We start from the raw sequence: 19,264 nt of genomic DNA on the forward strand, positions 1-19,264 counted from the left end.
TAAAGTCCCTCCATCCATGTAATCCCTTCATCCCCAAAGCCATTATCATTGACATCTCTATTATAACGTTTTGATCTTTAAATTTTATCATATTTATCATTCATGTCCATGATAAATTCTAAAAATGTTAAATATCTCTTTTAATATTTATTATTATTATGGTCATTCCCCAACCTATCATCCCGGAAAATTTTGGAGGTGTGTGCTAGCCATCCTAGAGTTCCACCATCCCCGTCATCCCTCCAATCCCAAAGCCAGTGCAACATAAGATGTGTATTTAAATTTATGTTCAAGTGGGTATACTTTGAATGATCTATGACATCTATATTATAGATATCTTGATGAGGATTTTGGATATACTATACAGCTTGTACTCTTTGAAGCTCCCCCAATAGCATACATACCATTATGAAAATGCAAAAAATCCCCTTATCAATTAATTACGAATCCACTAATTACTAGCAAATTCCATGCACTGTAATTGTCATTTGAAAAGCAGAAAAAATTACAATTGTTCTACATTTCTCTGCCCGGAAAGGATTGCAAAATAAATTCCCTTGTATTGTTGAAGAAACAGAGCAGATTTCTTTGGCATTGCTAGAGAATTCTTCAAAGTTCAAAACTACTTCAAGTATACATCCAATCTTTATATAGAGACGCAAGATAGTCAGGAAATCTCACGATCTAAAACATGCTTAGGTCGCCTACCAAAAAATATTTCTATCTTCATTTTCTAGAGATACTCACTGGTAATCCCATAAACTTCACATAAGATAGGTCACAATAAGTCTTTGATGGAGAGGAAAGGAAGTCTATTTAAAAGAGACTGGAATATTTACATTTGGGATGAGTATTTGATTTATACATGCTAGAGCACTGACAAGTCCAATGTATTTTTGACTAGAAAGAGTGTCATGTCAAAGCACAAGATATTTCAACAATGATATTGATTTTAATAAGTTTGCATGTGAGAGATTTCTCTTATTGTAATCATGGGAAATTCTCATTAAGTTGCTGCATTGCAGAATTACAAATGCAATACAGCTTTCAAAGGATTTTATCTAGATAAGAGACATTTCAATCATAAATTACACAAATTTGAAAAAATTAATATGCTACGGGGAGTTATTTTCATCTCACTTCCCATTTCGGAATAAGCTCTACTCTTCACTCTTAGAAGTCCTATAAATTTCAACCCCCAAGTAATCAACAATCCCCAGTACTGCCACATGTGGTTTGCCTAGCCTGATACGCAGGGAATGAATTTGAGCAAACTTGTTAAAAATGCTAGATGCAATGGAATCAGCCACTGATTCAAGGAGAGAATGAGGTGGACCTTCAATAACATCCTTGATGAGGCTGTTATAGAGCAAGCACAGTTCAAGAAAACACCATCAGTGGACTTTCAATAATCAAGAACTGCATATAGAAAAAATGTTTGAAATAACCAAGAACTACATATACAAAAACTGTTTGAGATAACCAAGAACTACATATACAAAAACTGTTTGAGTTGAAGACAAAACAGAATGTTTTTTCCATGTTTTCAAAAATTGCACGAGACAATGATAGTCAAAGGGACACAATGTTATCATGTGTGCTGTTCAACCTTTAAAAATAAATACTACATAGAATAATATCAAACAAAGGTACTAAAGAGAAAGAGAGAGAGAGAGAAATGTTACCTATAAATTTCAGCATAGCTGACAGTATCTTCTAAGTTGTCCGATTTTCCAGCCTTTTTAAGATCTATCCAAGCATCCAAATCCACCAGAAACTTTTGGCCAAGCTTTCTCTCCTCCTCAAGTACTCCATGGAAACCGTGAAACAACAGACCTTGCAATATGAGTTTGTCTCCTTTGTAAGCTCCACCTTTATCCATACTCACTCTAGTTCACTATGGATAGGGTCCCTTCATCAAACCTGTAATCAGTGCATTGCAAAAATGACTACAAGAAAAGCAAAAATCCTTGCATCTTTACTTGCCCTACCTTTCACTCCTTACTCTTAACATTTTATGCACGTTCCTCAATCTTATTGTTTTTTGCTACCTAGCTTCATTTGTAGATATAACTAATTTCTCGTCATTATCATTAATTGCTTATGACCAAACAACCAAAAATCCTTACTGGGTAAACTGCTAGCTCTAAAAGTCGCCATTAACACAAGAACAAGCTGTTTCTTTAATAAAATTTAAAAAATAAATCTTTTATTTTTACCATTATCATTCATTTAAAAAATTATAATATATTTTACATCATAAACATATTATCAAATCAATTTAAAAAAACATTACATAATCCCTAGTTTGAACCTCTCAAATGGAAGTTCGAGCTTCTCCATATTATTAAATGGAGAAGCATGAAAACATGCATTCGATATTAATAAACCCTCAATCCTCTTCTTAATTTCGCCCGAATACAATATAAAAAGGCGTACTCCAAGATAGAATCATAACGACAACAAACCCTCTATATGTATTCACAGAATTCCTTTTCCCCATCAAATCCATACTGAATTCTGCCATGAACACACCATTAAATTAAATTCTCTGTGCTCCTCAATTCCTCGTGGACTCCGTACAAAAGCCAAAACAAAAAATAAAAATAAAATATCTTGGTGGTCAAACTTGAAGACTGTGCCCAGGCAAGTTGCAACTTCCGTCAAAACAACATAAAATTCATTAGAAATTGCCCGTCCAATCTAATCCGTTCTGTAACATTATGATGAAGTCATGTCAAAATTTGATGTAACATTTTGTTAGTGGCGCTCATGCCTTAGCATTTCTTATCACCATCTAGTCCGTTCTGTAACATTATGATGAAGTCACGTTAAATTTGATGTAACATTTTGTTAGTGTCGTTCATGCCTTAGCATTTCTTATCACCATCAAGTTATTCTCCAAACCGTGAGCACTTTAACAATGCTTACTCTTTCCAGACGTTGCAGTAGAGCAGTCTTGAATTGGCATACGCTTCTCCCACAAGAGGCTGGGTCAAGCCTGTGTGCTTTCTCAAAAGCATAAAATCTACCTGACATAATGATTCTATTTCATTAGCGACCCGAAGAATGGGAGAAATGCTCGCATGAGATGAAGGCACGATTTCTGTGTCAAATACTTCTGTCGAAAATGTGCCTCCTGTTACACTCATGAGGTTTCCAGGTAAGCGCCTTGAACTTGTCATTTTCAAGACTTTAACTGGTGGATGTCACGTCAAGTGTCAACAAAAAAGAAAATTTTATCAAACACCCTTCGCTGCATGCAAAACCTTTGAAGGCTCCTTTTTCAGCGACAGCGTTTAGGACGATGCCTACAACCAGGAACAACGAAATGTAAGAAACCTCAAGGAGCCAAAGAAGATATATAAATTGGAGCAGCAAGAGCAACTTGTACCAAGCCACTATTTCGACTGGACCAACTGCCTCTCCAACAACGTCGGCAGTTTTGATGTCTCAGCATAATAATTATTAATTAGGTGTGTTTCTTCTGAAACAGTTCACCACTGAAATTGCCACTACATCAGGAAAATGGTGCCACCATTCCTGCAGGTTGCGTAACAGGTAGAACATATTCGACCAGGGAAAAGTGCTAGTTGGGGGGTAAACATGGATACTAAACCTGCATTTGCCAAACAAATCGGGTCGGTCATACTAGTAATACCAACACTGGAGGCAACGGCAGCAAAGAAGTAGGCGTTGCGTTCAGTCTTCCTCCTCACGGATCTTTTATCCCACTGCCTTCTATTCTCAATCTCATCAACTCTATTGCTTAATGAATCGGCAAATTCAGTGTCAGAATCATCATCCTCCATGGATTCTGATTCAATCTCTTGTTATTCGGATTTTTCAATCAACACAAAGAACGGACGCAGCACCTTTTGTCTCCCACGAAATTCAAAAAATAATTGATAGATCAGAGCCCATTTCTATTAACTGAAGAAGCTCTGGCAGGGGCAAGATAATAACAATAAACCACCCTGCCCAGTGGTGCTGCAGCTAGTTTGGTTAATGCAGGAAGAGGTGAGAGGATCGAATCGCACCTTGACAATCCGCATGGAGATGAAACACTCCTCAGCTCCATTTATCTGCATCACAACCTTGCTAGTGGACTTGGTGCTATTCCTGGATTCGAACCTGAGACCTACTCCCTCGGTGACCAATTTGCCAAAGGTTCCAAGAGGACGTGCTCAGGTAAAGGCTGGCTATTTTAACCCATGCCTAAATGTATCCGTCTTATCTTTTAGTTCGAAACTCAATACTTTGTCAATGTGTCAAACTACTCATCTTTCACCATATTCCCTGATCGTGATGACCGAGCAAACTTTGTTCCTTGCCCATAATTGTGCATGTCGTTTATGTATTCATTCCATAATTGCACACATCGTTAAAACTTATTGGACCAATCAAACTGTGGACAGATGTCATCCCAGGACAAAAAGGGTAGACGAAGGTTGGCCTGACCATTTTCAAAAAGAGACACCTATCGGCGTAATTATTGAGATCACATGGTTCAGAAGTATTGTTTGGTGATATCAAAAAATAATATAGCATCTGTAATTTATGCTGCACTACTAAACATCCTTTGGTGGTTTGAACGAACCTACAGAGACTTGCTCTTCTGTTGCATCACTTTGCAACGGCTCACGTATCAACACTTTGATTTGATATGAATCAAACAGTGGCCTGCTATAACAAAGAAAATGGCTCATATGTCTTCTGGAAAAGCTTGCACTCGTGGTCGCCTATAATCTGACATGACTCGCATTTGATATAGTATGGCTCGTTACTTTATATGGAATGACTATACATCCTAAAGAGTCGAGACATTGCGACATCATACAGGATTGAATGTGGTAATCTTTCAGATTCGACTTTATATTTGAAAGATGGCATCATGAAAGGTTCGAATGATTCAATCCGTTAAAGTACTATGGCTTGCATATCATAACTCATGATGGTTCAATAACTCAGTTGTTCTTTGGAAACTAGTATACACTTCTCAATAGATTGGTGAAATTACACATTGTTGAAACCACAGATTGCATTTATGGCTTAAAACATTGTAACTCTGATTTGATTCGCACAGGCTCAATATGGCTCGAATATATACTATAGCTTGCTCTACTTATGGCTCAGGTTATCTCCTCGTTGTAAAGCATCTAAAATTATATGGACAGTGAAAATGAAAATCGTATTACTCTGACCGTGAGTCTCAGATAATCTTGATGATAAGGACGTGTGACTTGACAGTAGCCCCTATTGCAGCAATTTAAGAAAAACAGTAATGTACAGTTGTAGACTTAAATGACCAAGGTGTTTATGACGATGATGGTTAAGGAATGCATTATACATGAAGCACATCATTGAATATATCAAGTTTGATTCAAATCATTTGAAGGAGATTGAGATTATCTCTGAAGCATAAAAATGATGAAGTCGGCCTATATAATAACAATATAGCTAGAGCATCAACCATAGCATTGACTTCTGAGGCATCATCTCTATGGCAGAAATATAGCATTAAGATTCAACAATTGAAGCTCTCATCTCTGCAGCTAGACAAGAGAATCATGGAAAGACTGCCTATACAGATAAAAGATGATAAAGATCATACATGTGCAAGCCAGAAGGCTTTGAAACTAGATGAAGTTCAAATACATAGTCTTTGTTCATGAAGTATGTATAATTACATACATGTGTAGAGGGTCTACTTAATTTCTAGGGAAAGTGATGACATGATGCTTATGTATTAGGGTTTTGTATACATACTTTGTAGGGCAGGAATCTACGATTTGTAGAACTTAATTTTTTTAAGGTTGTTGGTATCTAGTGTTCATAAACCCTAAAAGGGTCTTGAATTGGAAAAACCCTAGTAAATTGAAAAATCCTAACCCTAGTTTGGTTGTCCCCTCTATAGCAACCCTAGTTCTTAACATCTAGGGTTTGCAAATTCAATCTAGGGTATGTAATAAAACCCGAGCAAGAGTTGAATTGGCAGAATTGATATCATGCTTTTATATTTGTATATTTTGCTTGGTCGTACTTCTTAGTGGATATTGCAAGTACATAATATGGTCAAAATCCAAATACAAGAAGCAAGCTCATTCAGAAGGGATGGTTAAAGTCTCCAAAAGAAAATTATAACTTGGTAATCAACTTCGATCGTTGGGCACTCTGATGCATGAAGGAAGACTCGTATGGAGATGTACCATGAGGATGTTGATGCTTTGATGAGAAGGTCATCATGATGAGATAGCAGTACGAGAAGATAACCTGGAGGTCAAGTTCGTATAAGAATAAGGAGATTACTTTCATAAGGAAGCTATGATCAACTTGAAGTTGGAAAGTTTCATTAAATGCCTTCGTTAATGATAACAAAGATGAAAATGGTGTTTAAGATCCTATCACAAGATTGAAGAAAGAAGATGGCTCCATGATACAAACTTGATATAATGAGATGCGAAGGAAAGAGTGAGTTGAAGAAAACCTAATAATATTGAAGATTTCACATTGATGATTGAAAGATGACTTTGTTGCCACATGAAGATAAAAAGAATGATGTTCCGAAAGGTCAAAGTTCTCTGATGACGTGATGATGCAAGAAGAAGAGCATGTGTCACTGAAAGAATAAAATAATTGATGATGAACTTATCTCTCTAGTTGAGAGGGAGCTTGGATATATTTCCGTTGTGAAGGAAAGACTGTATCCTCCATAGTCAAGAGGGAGGACATGATTCTCTACTTCATGAGTCATGCAATAGGCGAAGACTAATAGTGGTACGTCTAGTGAAGGCCATGAGGAGAGAATGGTGACATGGTTGGTATCTTGGCAGTTAGCCTAGACAATACCTAGAACCCTGTGAGGGAGGATATCTTGGCTTAGATGGTACCTAGAACCCAATTAGGGTTGGTACCTTAGCCTAATTGATATCTAGATCCCTGTAAAGGAGGACATCTTGGTGTGGATTACCTAGAGCCCTGTGAGGGAAGGTATCTTGGTCTAGATGATATGGAGATCCCTATTTAGGGTGGATATCTTGAACTTGATGATGTCTAGATCCCTGAGAGGGTTGGTGTCTTGGCCTGAATGATGTTCAGAGATATATTGGAATTGATGTATTGGCCTAGATGACATCGGAATCTATGATAAGCAGGTGTCTTGGCAAGAAGCCTCGATGACACTGGGGCCGCTAATGAGTTAGTGTCTTGATAGATGACACCTAGATCCCTGATGAGTTAGTGTCTTGACACTTGGATCCTTGAATTAGTGTTTTGAGATGACACTTGGATCCTTGAATTAGTGTCTTAGAGATGACACTTTGATCCTTGAATTAGTGTCTTGGCGGGTAGCCTTGATGACACTTGGATCTTTGATGAGTTGAGTTGGTACCTTAATGGTATCTATCATTGAATATGTCGTTGTACTCTTCTGGGAACATTTCAACTTGAGGTCATCCTTACACTGATTAAACAATTATGAATACCTCCCTAGTTAAGAGGGAATGTTGGAAATCGTAAGTAGTTTCAGTCTTCATAATTGTCATTTGTGTCATGTCATGATGTAATTCTTATGTATTGATCAAAAGAAGAAAAATATTTATAAAGCATGGGTTTCATGCTTATGTCATTTGGTCAATAGGTCAAGCATCCATTGTCTTCTTTTAGGTTTGTGTCATGAGTCATGGTCATTATCATTATACCCATTCGTGCTCTTGTAACAAAGAAAGAAAAATTACTTTTGTTCTAGGAAGTGTCTAAGACTACTCCCGAGAAGGCTTATGGAACCAGTCAATAGATGTCAGCCTAGAGAAGGCTTATGGACCCACTTGGAAGGCTATTTATAAGAGAAATTGTGTCCTCCTTAAAAACAGATCATCTATGCACATACTTGAGGATTTGGTCTGCAGTTAGAAAAACATGCGAAGGTTGCTAGAGGGCTAGAAGAGTTATACGAAGGAGTTGTTTTTGTGTAGAAGTCTTTGAGGCCTGAAATGTACAAAGTCTCTAAGTTTTACTCAAATCCGAAGTTGCAAAAAGTTGATGAAGTCCATCTTTGAAGTTTGAGAAATGGAAGTTTGGTTGGTTGGTTAACTTAGCTCTCGATGAGAGTTAGAGACCTTGTATTGGGTCTTGGATGTCTCCTTTGAAGTTGATAACAAGAGAAATTCTTCTGGTTTTCCCGTTAGAGGGGTTTTGCCTTGGTGTGGAGCCTACATCTTGTGTTCATGTGATCTTTATTTGTTTTTCCATTTATTTGATGATGAAGAACATAATCATAATTAAGAAATCATAAATATCACAGGTAAATATCATGAATGGAAAACATTAATTCAAGAAGTTGCCCTAATTTGTTTTCCAACAAGGAGGGCCGCAGCTTGGGGGGGTTTCAAGAGCAGGAAGATAGGGCTGAAGTGGATTGATAGAATCCCTAACCAAGTAGAGAACCTATAGCAGATGCACAAGCCCAAGAATGTATGAAAAGGTATGTTTTCAAGTTGATTTTTTGCTAGTGGATGAGGGTGGGCATCTTGTGGTTGATTGGAGGGCAGTAAGTAGGTATCCGAAGGATGCCCTAAGTGCAGACCTAAGAAGGACATTAAGTCTACTAAGAGTGGCAGTGGTTTGGTGCTCAGAGACTGATCTTTGAAGGACAAAAGAGGCAGCCAAGGGCGCAGTTTGACAGGCCCTAAGTTGACTATTGGAGAAGGACTTTTTACAGCGATAGTGGGCAACCTCCATGCCCTAAGTTTGTCTTCATTGGAGCAACATAGGAACACATCAGAGGAAAGAAGTCATGGTGGCCTGGGTGCAGGCGATATAGACAAACACCCAAATCTTGATATAATTTCCTCTAATTATGGTTGTAACCCTTCTCATTCATCCACAGGAGTATCAGTCATCTATTTATAGGTTGGCTATTTATAAATTTCCCTTTTTTTATCACTATCAACACTTCTTTCTCTTTAATCGCCCCAACCCTTGTTATCGGGAACAATTCATACAAGCGGGCCTCTTTTCCTCTATCGGGACTACAATTCCATATGAATTACAAAATACACTATCGACAGGGCTTTTGGGTGAAATTAGTACAATTGTGTATAAAATACACTATCAGCAGTCTCACACAACCATAAAGTGATTATACACGGAAATGCATTATCGGCGGAGTTTCACTGTCGTAATGCTATTTCACATGAAATACACTATCGGTAGGCTTTTACAAAGGAAAGTATTAATACATAGAGATACACTATCGACGCAGTTTTCCAAAGGAATATGCTATATGCAAATACACTATCGGCCCTTCCAATGCTCCTTCCCCCGATGCGATAACACGTGGTGTTATCGGAAATCGCAATCGGCAATTTCAATGCCTCCTTGCCAAACTCTTCCCGCTTGGGTCTTGCGATCCGATTAAACTGCGGACCCAATATGTTATAAAACCACCCTTATAAGGTTTCTGGTCCGGAAGTCACACTTCGGACCTCGGCACTTCAAAAGGTTAGTTCCTTTCCGCTCCAACTCAACGATGCTATCAAGGTTTCGAACCCGATATGGGTATAGGTCCTATTTAATAGAGTTTCAAGTCCAGAATTCAATTTCGGCTAAGGTTTTTCACGGGTTTCCTGTGTAAAACAGAGTTCCCGCGTGCAGAACTCAACGATGCATATAAGGGAAAGAGATGCTGCCGATGTAAAGGAAAACCACCCCAACAACTTCAATAGAAATGTTAATTGAAAAACAAAGTCAAATCACTGTTAATAAAACTCAAAAGAAAGGAAACAAACCCGAATATACGCATAAATACCAGTCAATAGGCAAATATCAATTCAGATGCACAGAAAGGGTTTCGGAGGGCACCACGCCTTCGGGATCGACCAAATACACAGAGAAAATCCCTCTTCCTTTGAGAAATATGCGATAAAAGCACGCGGTCCAAATCCCATTACAATAACATTCAAATTACATATATACTGGTTTGTATTAACAACCAGGTCCTAAAACAAGGGCTTAATTTAATACAACTATCAGTTCTGCGAGACATCCTCCTCGAGAACCTCCACTATGCTTAACTAATCCTATCTGTTCAGCGAGGTATTCTCCTCAAGAACCTCCACTATGGCTTAACTATTAACCTTTATTACAACATGATTTATTCCTAAATTCTATCTCTATGCTAAACTAGAAAAACATGGAAATTGATGGCTAAAGGATCCCACTCCTTTGCTTGTAGATTTTTTTTGTATTTTTGGAATAAATTTGAAGATTTTCCCTCCGAGTCTCATGCTCCTGCATAAGACTCCTGAGGACAAAATTCTTCATGGGCTCCTGTCCATGAGCTCTTCTACAGAATTTCCCAGCTTCTGTAGCATGCTTTTTGTTACCCAAGTAGCTTCAGCAGTTCGCTGATCTTTCCAATTTACCAAACACTGAAAGTACTCCTGTCCTCTGGTTTTCTTGAACACCTTCTTGTCCAAAATCCTTTCTGGTCGTAATTCTTTTGTTGTAGGTAACTGTTTTACCCAGTCAATCTCTTGTGTTTCCTGATCCTATGTTGTATCATCTGCGGTTTCACCTTCATATTTGTACAGTTCTCCAACATTGAAAATTGGAGATATTCCAACATCAGGGGTTAATTTAATTTCATATGCATTTGCAGAAAACTTCCTTAATACTTTGCATGGTCCAATTTTCTTGAACTTCAATTTGTTATACTCCCTTTTTGGAAATCTTTCCTTTCTGAGGTGTGCTAATACCAAATCTCCAACTTCAAAGTTTACCTCTCTTCTTCTCATCTCTGCTCTGGTTTTGTACTTGATGTTGCTTTCCTGTTGTTGTTGTTTCACTTGTTCATGTATTGCTTGCATTTCTGAAGAAAAATCTTCACCCTCTGCACTTCTCATCTCATCTTTCCCCAAGTTTCTTAACTCAGATACTCCTCTTCGATGCATTCCATAAACTATATGAAATGGACTTTGTCCTGTACTCCTATTAGGTGAGTCATTGTATGCATATTCAGCTTGTGCCAACACTTGATCCCACTGTTTTGGAAGTTCTGCAGTAAGACTCCTTAAAAGATTGCCCAAACTCATATTCACAACTTCAGTCTGTCCATCAGTCTGTGGATGATAGGCAGAACTGAAACTCAGTTTAGTTCCCAATTTCTTCCATAATGTCCTCCACAATTGTCCAACAAATTTGGAATCTCTGTCTGAGACAATCCTCTTAGGCAACCCATGCAGTCTTACAATCCCCTTGAAAAACAAATTAGCAATGTGAGTAGCATCACTAGTTTTATAACATGGAATAAAATGTTCCATTTTTTAAAATTTGTCCCCTACAACAAAAATTGAATCATTACCCCTTTGAGTTTTTGGTAGGCCCAAAACAAAATCCATACTTACCATATCCCAAGGGTTATCTGGAATTGGTAATGGAACATACAAAGCTGTGTTTTGGCTTCTTTCCTTTGCATATTGACAAACTTTACAGTCTTCACATATTTTTCCACTTTAGATCTCATTTTTGGCTAGAAATAAAATCTGTTCAACTGTTCATAAGCTTTCTCTATACCAAAATGTCCTGCAAGTCCTCCACTATGTTTTTCTTTGATTAAATTTTCCCCAATAGAACAGTTTGGTATGCATAGCTGATTCCTTTTAAATAACAGTCCATCTTGTAAGAAATAATCCAACCATTTACTCCTATCCATCAAAACAAGATTCTTACAAGTTGCAAATGCCTCTTTAAAATAAGAATCTGTCTCATATAACTCTTTAAGAAAATCAAAACCTAACACTTGAATTTGACTCTCTTGAAGTAATATATTTCTCCTACTTAAGGCATCTGCAACTTTGTTTGATTGGCCATTTATATGTTTCAAGACAAAATGGAAACCTTGAAGATACTCTACCCATTTAGCATGTTTCTGGCTAAGCTTTGGTTGCTGCATAATATACTGTAGTGCATGGTTATCTGAATAAAGTATGAATTCCTTTGACATTAGATAATGCCTCCACTTCTTCAATGACTGTACAACTGCATAGAACTCCTTATCATAAGAAGAATACTTCTTTTTGGAATCATTCAGCTTTTCACTAAAATAAGCTATAGGTCTATCTTCCTGACTTAAAACACCTCCAATTGCTTCTCCACTGGCATCACACTTTACTAGGAAAGGCTTACTAAAATCAAGTAGAATCAAAATAGGCTTTTCAGTGATTTTCTTCTTCAATAGCTGAAAATTCTTTTCTGTTTCAGCAGTCCATCTAAATGGTTGTTTATCCTTCTTTATGGTCTCAATAATAGGTGCATTGATCTCACTGAAATTCTTTATGAATTTTCTATAAAAACTAGCAAGACCATGAAAACTTCTTACCTCAAAAACACTTTTTGGGGAAGGCCACTCCATGATTGCCTTGATATTTTCTGGATCCATCTTCAGCCCTTCAGCAGAAATAACAAAACCCAAGTACACTAGCTCTTCTTTCATGAATGAACACTTCTTCAAATTCAGCAATAATTTCTCTTGATGTAGCCTTTGTAAGACATAATTCAGATTTCTCATGTGCTCCTCCTTAGACCTGTTGTAGACTAACATATCATTCAGATATGCTATTACAAATTTACCAATAAATTCCTTAAGAACATTCATGAGTCTAATAAACGTACTTGGTGCATTTGACAACCCCAAAGGCATTACTCTCCACTCATACAATCCCTCATTTGTCTTAAGGGCAGTGTTCCACTCATCCTTATCTGATGATACCCACTTTTAAGATCTAGTTTTGAAAAATACTTTGCTCCACTCAAGCAATCCATTAAATCTTCAATCCTAGGTAAAGGAAATCTATACCTGATTGTGATTTTATTGATGGTTCTTGAATCTTTACACATTCTCCAGCCTCCATCTTTCTTTGAACTCAACACTGTTGGTACTGCACAAGGATTCAAGCTTTCTCTGATCAGTTTCCTGCACCTGCTTCCTAACCTCTTCATTCTCTATGGGAGTCATTCTATAAGCTGCTTTGTTAGGTAGACTTGCTCCAGGATCAGTCCTTTGTCAAGCAGTTCCTACACCTACTTCCTAACCTCTTCATTCTCTGTGGGAGTCATTCTGTAAGCTGCTTTGTTAGGTAGACTTGCTCCAGGAATCAAATCTATATGATGGTTGATTCTTCTAATGGGTGGCAACTCATTAGCCAGATCATCAACAATGATATCACAATAGTTGTCTAGCATTTCTTGAATTTCAATGGGTAAATCAAAAACTTTAGTGGAAGTCATTATTACCTTAGGTTTGCAAATTACAGCAAAATTTACCTCATTCTCTTCAATCTGCTGCAAGTATTCCTTTCCTCCCAGTAACAGAGTTTTTGGATCAGTCTTCTTTTCTGATGCATCTTCTTCTCCCATAGGCAGCAATGTATGATTGATACCATCTTTACCAAAATTTTAGGTGTTTCTTTTCCCATCATGCATAGCTCCTCTGTCGTATTGCCAAGGTCTTCCAAGCAATATGTGACACACATCCATTGGCATCACATCACATACAATTTTGTCTTTATATTTGCCCAACTACAACTCCACTTCACATTGTTCATTCACTAACAGTTGATGTCCCTTTTGTAACCATGACATCTTGTAAGGTGTTGGATGTTTCATTGTCTTCAGCTTCAATTTCTCCACCACTTCTGTAGAGACCAAATTATTAGTGCTACCACTATCAATGATCATCTGACAGCATTTCCCTTGAACCTTACACACTGTTCTAAACAAGGTTTTTCTTTGTGATGGTTCAGCGATCTCCTTTGTTGGCTTGAGCAAAACTTTATTAATTACCAAAGATTCTCCTCTCTCTAGTATATTTTCTTCTTCTGCCACTGCTACTGTTGTTGCCTCTCCCTCAACTTGAGCATCAATTGCATTCCTCTGGCTTGTTCCTGCATTCTTTGGGCGCTCAAAAGCTCAAGTTTGTTACATCTGTAACATCTTACTTCTTTTCCTCTTCCTCTGCCTCCTCTTCCTCTAGAAAAACTCCCTTTGCCACTTGCATCACCATGTTGGGTTGAGCTGCTACTAGCTCCATCTTTAGGTGTTGTAGATCTTCCTCTACCACCTTGACTTCCCCTTCCTCGGAAAGTACCTCTCCCTCTGGCAGACTGCTTCCTCATGAGCTTTTCTTCAGTTTTCAGTACCATCTGATAAGCTTCCTCTACTGTTTTAGGAGACAGTATACTTATCTCATCTTGAATGTCCATCCTAAGGCCATTCACATATCTAGCCACCTTCTCATCTGTATCCTGAGTTTGTCCAGCTCTTATGCTTACCTTATAGAATTCCTCTATGTACTCTTTCACTGTCATAGAACTCTGTCTAAGATTTTGCATCTATTTGAACAAGATTTGTTGGTAATTACTTGGTAGAAACTTACCTCTTAGCTTTGCTACCATCCTGCTCCAATTCTTGATTGGTTGCTTGCCAAGTCTCTTCCTTTCTGCCTGCACTCCATCCCACCAAAGTGCTGCATGGCCTTTTAGCTTGGTGACAGCGAACTTTACTTTCTTCTCATCTTCTGTTTCTTCATAGTCAAAGAATTTCTCCATGCCATTAATCCAGTCTATCAATTCTTCTGGATTCAGTCCTCCTTCATATATTGAAACCTCAGTCTTTGGCCTAGCTGTGGATCTCAACACTGACTGGAAGAATCTCATCTCAGGAGTAACTGCTACAGCTTCCTCCTCTCCTTCAGCTTCAACCTCAAGCTCACTAACATCCCCATCATCTATATTTCTCCCTGCTATTAATGCCTCCAACCTGGCTTGCATCTGTTGCACAGCTTCCATTACTTCAGCGTTTGCAACTAGTCGTCCTCTTCTACCACGTCCTCGTCCAACTCTGAAAGCCATATTAACTTTCTTTCTTCTGCTTCTGAGATTCAATTCAGTGTCAAAAAGTTGCTCTGATACCACTAATGGTGGCATGGGTGTAGGCGATATAGACAAACGCCTAAATCCTGATATAATTTCCTCTAATTCTGGCTGTAACCCTTCTCCTTCATCCATAGATGTATCAGTCATCTATTTCTAGGCTAACTGTTTATAAATTCCCCTTTTTTTATCACTATCAACACTTCTTTCTCTTTAATCGCCCCAACCCTTGTTATCAGGAACAATTCATACAACCAGGCCTCATTTCCTCTATCGAGACTGCAATTCCATAGGAATTACAAAATACACTATCGACAGGGCTTTTGGGTGAAATTAGCACAATCGTGTATAAAATACACTATCGGCGGTCTCACACAACCATAAAGTCATTATACACGGAAATGCACTATTGGCGGAGTTTCACTGCTGTAATGCTATTTCACATGAAATACACTATCAGCGAGCTTTTACAAAGGAAAGTATTAATACACAGAGATACACTATCGGCGCAGTTTTCCAAAGGAATGTGTTATACGCAAATACACTATTAGCGCTTTAAGTATCGCCCTTCCAATGCTCCTTCCCCCGATGCGATAACACGTGCTAGTATCGGAAATCGCAATCGACGATTTCAATGCCTCCTTGCCAAACTCTTCCCACTTGGGTCTTGCGATCCGATTAAACCGCGGACCCGATATGTTATAAAACCACCCTTATAAGGTTTCGGGTCCAGAAGTCACACTTCGGACCTCGGCACTTCAAAAGGTTAGTTCCTTTCTGCTCCAACTCAGCGATGCGATCAGGGTTTCGACCTTGATATGGGTATAGGTCCTATTTAATAGAGTTTCAAGTCTGAAATTCAATTCTGGCTAAGGTTTTTCACGGTTTTCTTGTGTAAAACAGAGTTTCCGCCTGCGGAACTCAACGATGCATATAAGGGAAACAGGGCCTGCCGATGTAAAGGAAAACCACCCCAACAGCTTCAATCGAAATGTTAATTGAAAAACAAAGTCGAATCATTGTTAATAAAACTCAGAAGAAAGGAAACAAACCCGAATATACGCATAAATACCAGTCAACAGGCAAATATCAATTCAGATGCACAGAAAGGGTTTCGGAGGGCACCACGCCTCCGAGATCGACCAAATACACAGAGAAAATCCCTCTTCCTTTGAGAAATATGCGATAAAAGCATGTGGTCCAAATCCCATTACAATAACATTCAAATTACATATATACTGGTTTGTATTAACAACCAGGTCCCAAAACAAGGGCTTAATTTAAAACCTTCTCCTCTTAGGTATGCTGGAAATGACCTTGTTACAAAAAACTGCAGTTTTTAGGGTTTAACTTTAAAACCTTCTCTAATGCTTGGAAAGTCCACCAAATGTCACATCAGGCTTTAACATGAGTTAAATTACTTAAAAAATGGTTTGGGCGCTTGAAATGCTTCAAAGGGCGGTTAGAAACCTTTTAACTTTATATTTCATGTAGGCGCTATGAAAATATTTCGTAACGCCACCTGTTTTCGATATACTTCATTCGATTGGCTGCAAAACTTAGGTAAAACATTAGGCATGACATAATAAACCTCTTTGACATGTTCCTAACCCTTATGCCATCCTTTCACATAAAATTTTAATATAGTCCAACACTTAAGCCTTCACTCTTTCTAAATGAAGTTGTCAATTGGCTCTCAAAACATTTAGACCCTTTGTGAAGATACAAACCTAGTGCTAACACACAGAAAGCAAGAAGCCTAAAAGATATTCAGGTTATGCATCTTACATGAATAAGCTTATTGAAGTAGAACCCTCCACTTATGAGAAAGCAATCGAATATCAAGAATGGAAGAAAGCAATGTAAGAAGAATAGTACTTGTCACCTCCAAAAGTTTATACAAGTTCACACATGTAGTTGATGGGAGCATTGACAAGTATAAAGCAAGGTTTGTGGCAAAGGGCTTCCCTCAAAAGAAAGGAATCGATTCAAAAAACCTTTGCTCCTACAGCTAGATATATGACCATTAGATCATTGATCTCTCTGGCTAGTACTATAGGATGGAACATTCATCAAATGGATGTTAAGACAACTTTTCTAAATGGAACAATAGATGAAGAAGCTTACATTGAGCAGCCCCAAGGATTTGAAGTCCATGATAAGGAAACACATGTCTGCAAGTTAAAAAGGGCTCTATATGGCTTGAAGCAAGCACCTAGACCATGGTATGCAAGAATGGCTGCATATCTTCTAAGACTTGGTTTTGTCAAGAGTTTTGCAGATCCTAACCTCTACATCAAGGTGGTCAAGAATGAACCTGTGATCATACTATTATATATGAAAGATTTACTAGTTACAGGAGTAGAGCATCATATTTAAAAAGGCAAGTAGTTATCAATTGAATTTGACATGAAGGATCTTAGGCTTATGCACTACTACTTGAGATTAGAAGTATGGCAGAAACCTGGTAAAATCTATCTTGGTTAAGGGGAATATGTGATCAAGATATTGCAGAAGTTTTCATGATGGGCAGTAAACCAATGGCAACTCCTATGATCACTAACTTGAAAAAGTCAAGGAGTTCAATATCAAACCCTGTTAATCCTACATGCTACCGATAGTTGATTGGCTCCTTGATGTATCTTGTGAACACTGGGTCTGACATACGTTTTGCAGTAAATGTATTTAGTCAATTCCAGATGGAGCCAAGGCATGATCATTGGATAGCAACTAAAAATATTTTGAGATATCTTCATGGAAAAATACATCACTGCCTAAGATATATTGGTAATGAGATACAGTTATTGGGCTAGACTCTAATTGTGGTGGCAGTGAGACAAATGGAAAAAGCACTACTAGTGGATGTTTTAGCTTGGGATCTTCTATGATCTCATGGATGAGTAGAAAGCAAGACTCAGTTGCATTAAGTAGTGCTAAAGCCGAATATATTACAACATGTGAAGCTGGTAGAGAAGTAGTTTGGCTTAGAAAGTTGTTAAATTGTTCGGCTTAGAAAATTGTTATCAGATTTGTTTGAACCGATAGGCTAGGGTTTTCTAGTGAACCCTAAAGATTAAAGTTTCACAAAAATAAACAAATGACAAGAGATAGTATGGTGAAGGTAGATTCAATTTGTTAAAATTGGCAACTAGGGCCAAACCCCATATGGGTCATCTTATTTATGACAGCTGATATTTTTCTTGGATTCCTCTCGTCGAGAGGTGTAGGATTGATCTAAAGATCATCCGATTCTGACATGTATTTATGGAGATATGAATTTATTTGTAAATACTTGACAATTTGTCAAGGTCGGCTAGCAAGATAAAGTGTGTAGCACACCCCCAGCTTAACCTCAATGATTCATATAAAAGGAAGATACCTTGTGGCATTATTTCACATCATCTCAACACACATCTTCTCTCTCCTAATCTTATTGGGCCAACGTAGGAGCAGTCTCTCTCACATGTGCAAGAAGGAGGACGAAATTTCTGTTTAGGGCAGCGTTGACTTTCTGGGCTGCGTTGACCGAGGTTCAGGGCTGTTGGGAATGCGTTGACCTGCGCATTGCTGTTTGGGTGTTGCGTTGACCAAAATGTTGACCAACGTTGACTGGTTAGGGCTGACCGCAGGCTGCTGATTTGTTGACTGCTGTTTTGACCATTGACCGAGGACTGTTTTGGGCTACTGATGTTTGCTGTTGAAGACCGAGTTCTTCAAGGTTGACTAGAGGTCAAATTGGAGCTGTTTGACTAGCTTTGACTTTGTTGGTTGTTGATATATTATCACTGATATAAAATCACAGATTTGTGATATTGTACTATCTCCCTCTCTACTGAATTATTGAAGAATATAGAAGAATTGATCAAAGGGTTCCCCACATTGGAGTTTGTCCCTAGCTAGCCGCCACATCTGGTGTCTCTTGACTTGGCTTGTCTTCTATCGATTTATTTATGTTCTATCAGCATTTTACTTTATGTTAATGTAATTGCTAAACTGTGAATTGACATTGGGCTAATAAAAAGAAATTGAAGTAAATTGCTCTAAAGCATAGAACATACCATAACTTAACACAATCTAATGATTAATCATCCTAACAAGGATCATTATGATCCAAAATCCTAGACATGAGAAAGTTAGTAACAATCTTCAAATTGACCCTAACTTGTAATATGAAGAAGATTTACTATGAATTTTTATTATCTTGAGTTACTATTTTTACAAACCTTGTAGGGTTTCCTTGTGCTCCCTCGAAATTTAGCCATAATCTTTATACCTGCAATACAATTGACAAATACAACCAAGCAAAACATGCGATACCAAAAGTATGATGTCAA

The 19,264-nt window shown here is 38.0% G+C and overlaps 1 protein-coding gene across 3 annotated transcripts in view; it reads right to left on the bottom strand.

Annotated features, from left to right (window-relative positions):
- Positions 1 to 917: 917 nt before the first annotated feature.
- The window catches only part of LOC149244347 (dihydroneopterin aldolase 1-like), an 83,585-nt gene continuing 65,238 nt past the window's right edge, over positions 918 to 19,264 (bottom strand). For 2 of the 3 annotated variants that reach the window (XM_089374819.1, XM_089374818.1), the window contains exons 2-3: positions 1,686 to 1,923; positions 918 to 1,359 (exon numbers count right to left, since the gene is read on the bottom strand). In XM_089374819.1, coding sequence (XP_089230945.1) covers positions 1,161 to 1,359; positions 1,686 to 1,882 — 396 coding nt within the window. In that variant the 5' untranslated portion in view covers positions 1,883 to 1,923 and the 3' untranslated portion in view covers positions 918 to 1,160. The remainder of the gene's footprint in view (positions 1,360 to 1,685; positions 1,924 to 19,264) is intronic. The other variant, XM_089374820.1, reaches the window with a different exon arrangement.

This window comes from Pinus tabuliformis, chromosome 8 (genome assembly GCF_031772625.1).
Source record: "Pinus tabuliformis cultivar Carrire ecotype Pingquan chromosome 8, CPIR1, whole genome shotgun sequence".
NCBI classification, from domain to species: domain Eukaryota; kingdom Viridiplantae; phylum Streptophyta; class Pinopsida; order Pinales; family Pinaceae; genus Pinus; species Pinus tabuliformis.